At 43.6% G+C, this 2,569-nt stretch overlaps 1 protein-coding gene across 1 annotated transcript; it reads right to left on the bottom strand.

The window, feature by feature from the left end:
- Positions 1-945, bottom strand: LOC129076524 (olfactory receptor 56A4). The gene has a single exon (XM_054580684.1). It carries the CDS (start codon positions 943-945, stop codon positions 1-3), a length of 945 nt encoding a protein of 314 aa, XP_054436659.1.
- Positions 946-2,569: the final 1,624 nt, after the last annotated feature.

Here is a 2,569-nt window from a genome sequence, read left to right on the forward strand (position 1 = left end):
CTATAATAACCTCTTCAGTAGCTTCAGGATTCCCTGCTTGATCTCCTTGGTTCTCACACCATAAACAATGGGGTTCAGAGCTGGGGGGATCAGGTGGTGCAGGATGTTGAGCAGGATGGGGACATCTGGGGGGATTCTCTTCCTGGCCAGGTTAGTGATGACCAGAACCAGCAGGACTGTGCTGAAGAAGAGGATGAGGATGAAATGGGAACCACACGTGCTCAGGGCCTTAGCGGCAGCTCCCTCAGCCTTGATCTTTAGCACAGCTTTCAGGATGAAGGAGTAAGAGAGAATAATAAGGATGAGGTCAGAGCCCAGCAGGGTCCAGCCTGTCACAAACTGGTAGAGCCGGTTGAAGGTGATGTCATCACAGGAGAGTTTGGACACAGACAGGTTAGTGCAGATACAGTTCTTGATGATGTTCTCTGCACAGTATCTGAGTCTAGAAGAAAGGACTGGAACAGGAAGAGAAAACAGGGCATTCCGGGCTACAACAAACATAGTAGCTCTAGCCACAAATTGATCAGTGATGATGGATGGGTATCGTAGTGGGTGGCAGATGGCCACATAGCGGTCATAGGCCATGACCATGAATGTGCAAGACTCCATGGTTAAAAAACTGTTCATGATGAACATCTGGAGGAAGCAAGCAGAGAAGCTGATGGACCTGAGGTCAAACCAGAAGATGGCCAGGACCTTGGGGATGACGGTGAGGCAGAGCACGATGTCCAGCAGGGAGAGGAGGCTGAGCAGGTAGTACATGGGCTCGTGCAGAGATGCCTCCAGCCAGATGGTGATCAGGAGGGTGGCGTTGGCCCCCATGGCCAGAAGGAAGAGGAGGCTGAGGGGCAGGGACAGCCAGTGCTGCCAGCTCTGGTAGTTAGGGAAGCAGATAAGGAAGAATTGAGAGACTGGAGCAGTGGAGCAGTTGCTGGGTGATGCCATGTGAAGATTCCTGTACAAACTAGAAATTCAGAGTCTCTCAAAATGTAGAACAGAGTATATCACCATTGAAAGTGTATGTTCTAGATGCAGTGGAACTCAGTTTTCATTGAGGCTCTTAGTTATATAACTAAAAACTCTCAATCGAGTTTTATTTATTTTATTTAATTATTTTTGACATATGTGCCAACATTTACTTAACCAATTTGCTTGTTATACATTTAGATTGTTTTCAGGTTATTCTTGCTCCAATGGAGTTTTCAAATTATTATCATCATCAATCATCACTGACATTTAACTGAACACCTGTCATGTGCTAGGCATTATGCAGGATATTTACATTCACAATCTCACTTTATCCTTTTAAAAAACACTTTAGAGCAATTCATACTATTATCCTAACTTCACAGATAATGAAAGGGTATGGTAAAAGGGAGCAGAGTGGTTTGAACAGAATCAGAGAGTCAGTGAGTGGTGAAGGACCCAGGAATCTGACTTAGTGTCCATGCTTCCAGCTACCACACAAGATTTAGGCTCAACCAGGCCAGTTACTTAACTAAGCCCTTCTTTCCTTCAGCATAGAAAGGCTAGCTGTATGGAGAGCTGTGTTACATGACTCCATACATTTGGGAGAGACTGACATAGAGATTCTACATTTTCACTCATCAGAAAATATTGGGTTACAAGTGGAATAGCCATTGACCCCATCCAAGGACAGTGATTTCTTTCAGCCCCAAAGAGGATTTCAGTCTAAAGGCATAGTGTTTATCATTCTCTTACTGGATTATTTGCTGTTGTTTGTCTTTGCAAAGGTTCAAGGGTGTATTTTATTGTATGGATCATTGAGAAGGGACTCTGAATTTCCTATTGTGGTTATGGAGACAGTCAATACTGGAAATACAGCAAGGGGTTCACCAAAGGCAGAATGGAAGCCAGCTAGTGTGTGACTGCAAGCATATAAACCTACCTAGGAACCCATTTACCTGGTGAAGAAAATCGTCCATAATTCCTTGGGGCCAGGATCTAATTTTTTCAGTATATGGCACCTATATTCTGTAAACTCATGTGCTTTGATTCCAGGTGTTTCTCAGTGGGCACCATCTTATTTCCCTCACGGCTAAACAAAGTACAGAGTGGCCAAGTACTAAGAAGCATCACATTTATGGTTGTCACATCAAAGAATCAGGAAAAAAGTCAAGGATAGATGGCAGAAGGAGAGAGGGAACCCGGGAGCCATATAATTAGTGCACTTGGCATTACCGATCCTGTTCAACCATTCCCCGTGACAGTCTCCTCCAGGAGGGTAAAGAATGTGAGAGAAAGTATCGGACTCCAGTTTGCAGAGAAGGTAAGATACATGGGCTTTTATTTTTAATACCTTAGACTTTCCAAATACAGTACAAATAATACACATACATACATACAACTTTTTACCCATTGCAAAGCTTTAAGAAACCAAGGCTTCAGGGGTTAAAACAGGGGAGGGATAAGTGTATATCAGCTCTATCCCGTAGTTTCACATGTGATTATGAAAGTGACCCTCACTGAATCAGGGAAATGAGGGTAGAAGACAGGTTTTTTTCTGAAAACATATGTTCCTTTCCAATAATCTCAAGTTCTGGATCCT

This window comes from Pteronotus mesoamericanus, unplaced genomic scaffold (genome assembly GCF_021234165.1).
Source record: "Pteronotus mesoamericanus isolate MK-2021 breed Mesoamerican mustached bat unplaced genomic scaffold, CSHL_Meso_final contig_591, whole genome shotgun sequence".
Lineage (NCBI taxonomy): Eukaryota > Metazoa > Chordata > Mammalia > Chiroptera > Mormoopidae > Pteronotus > Pteronotus mesoamericanus.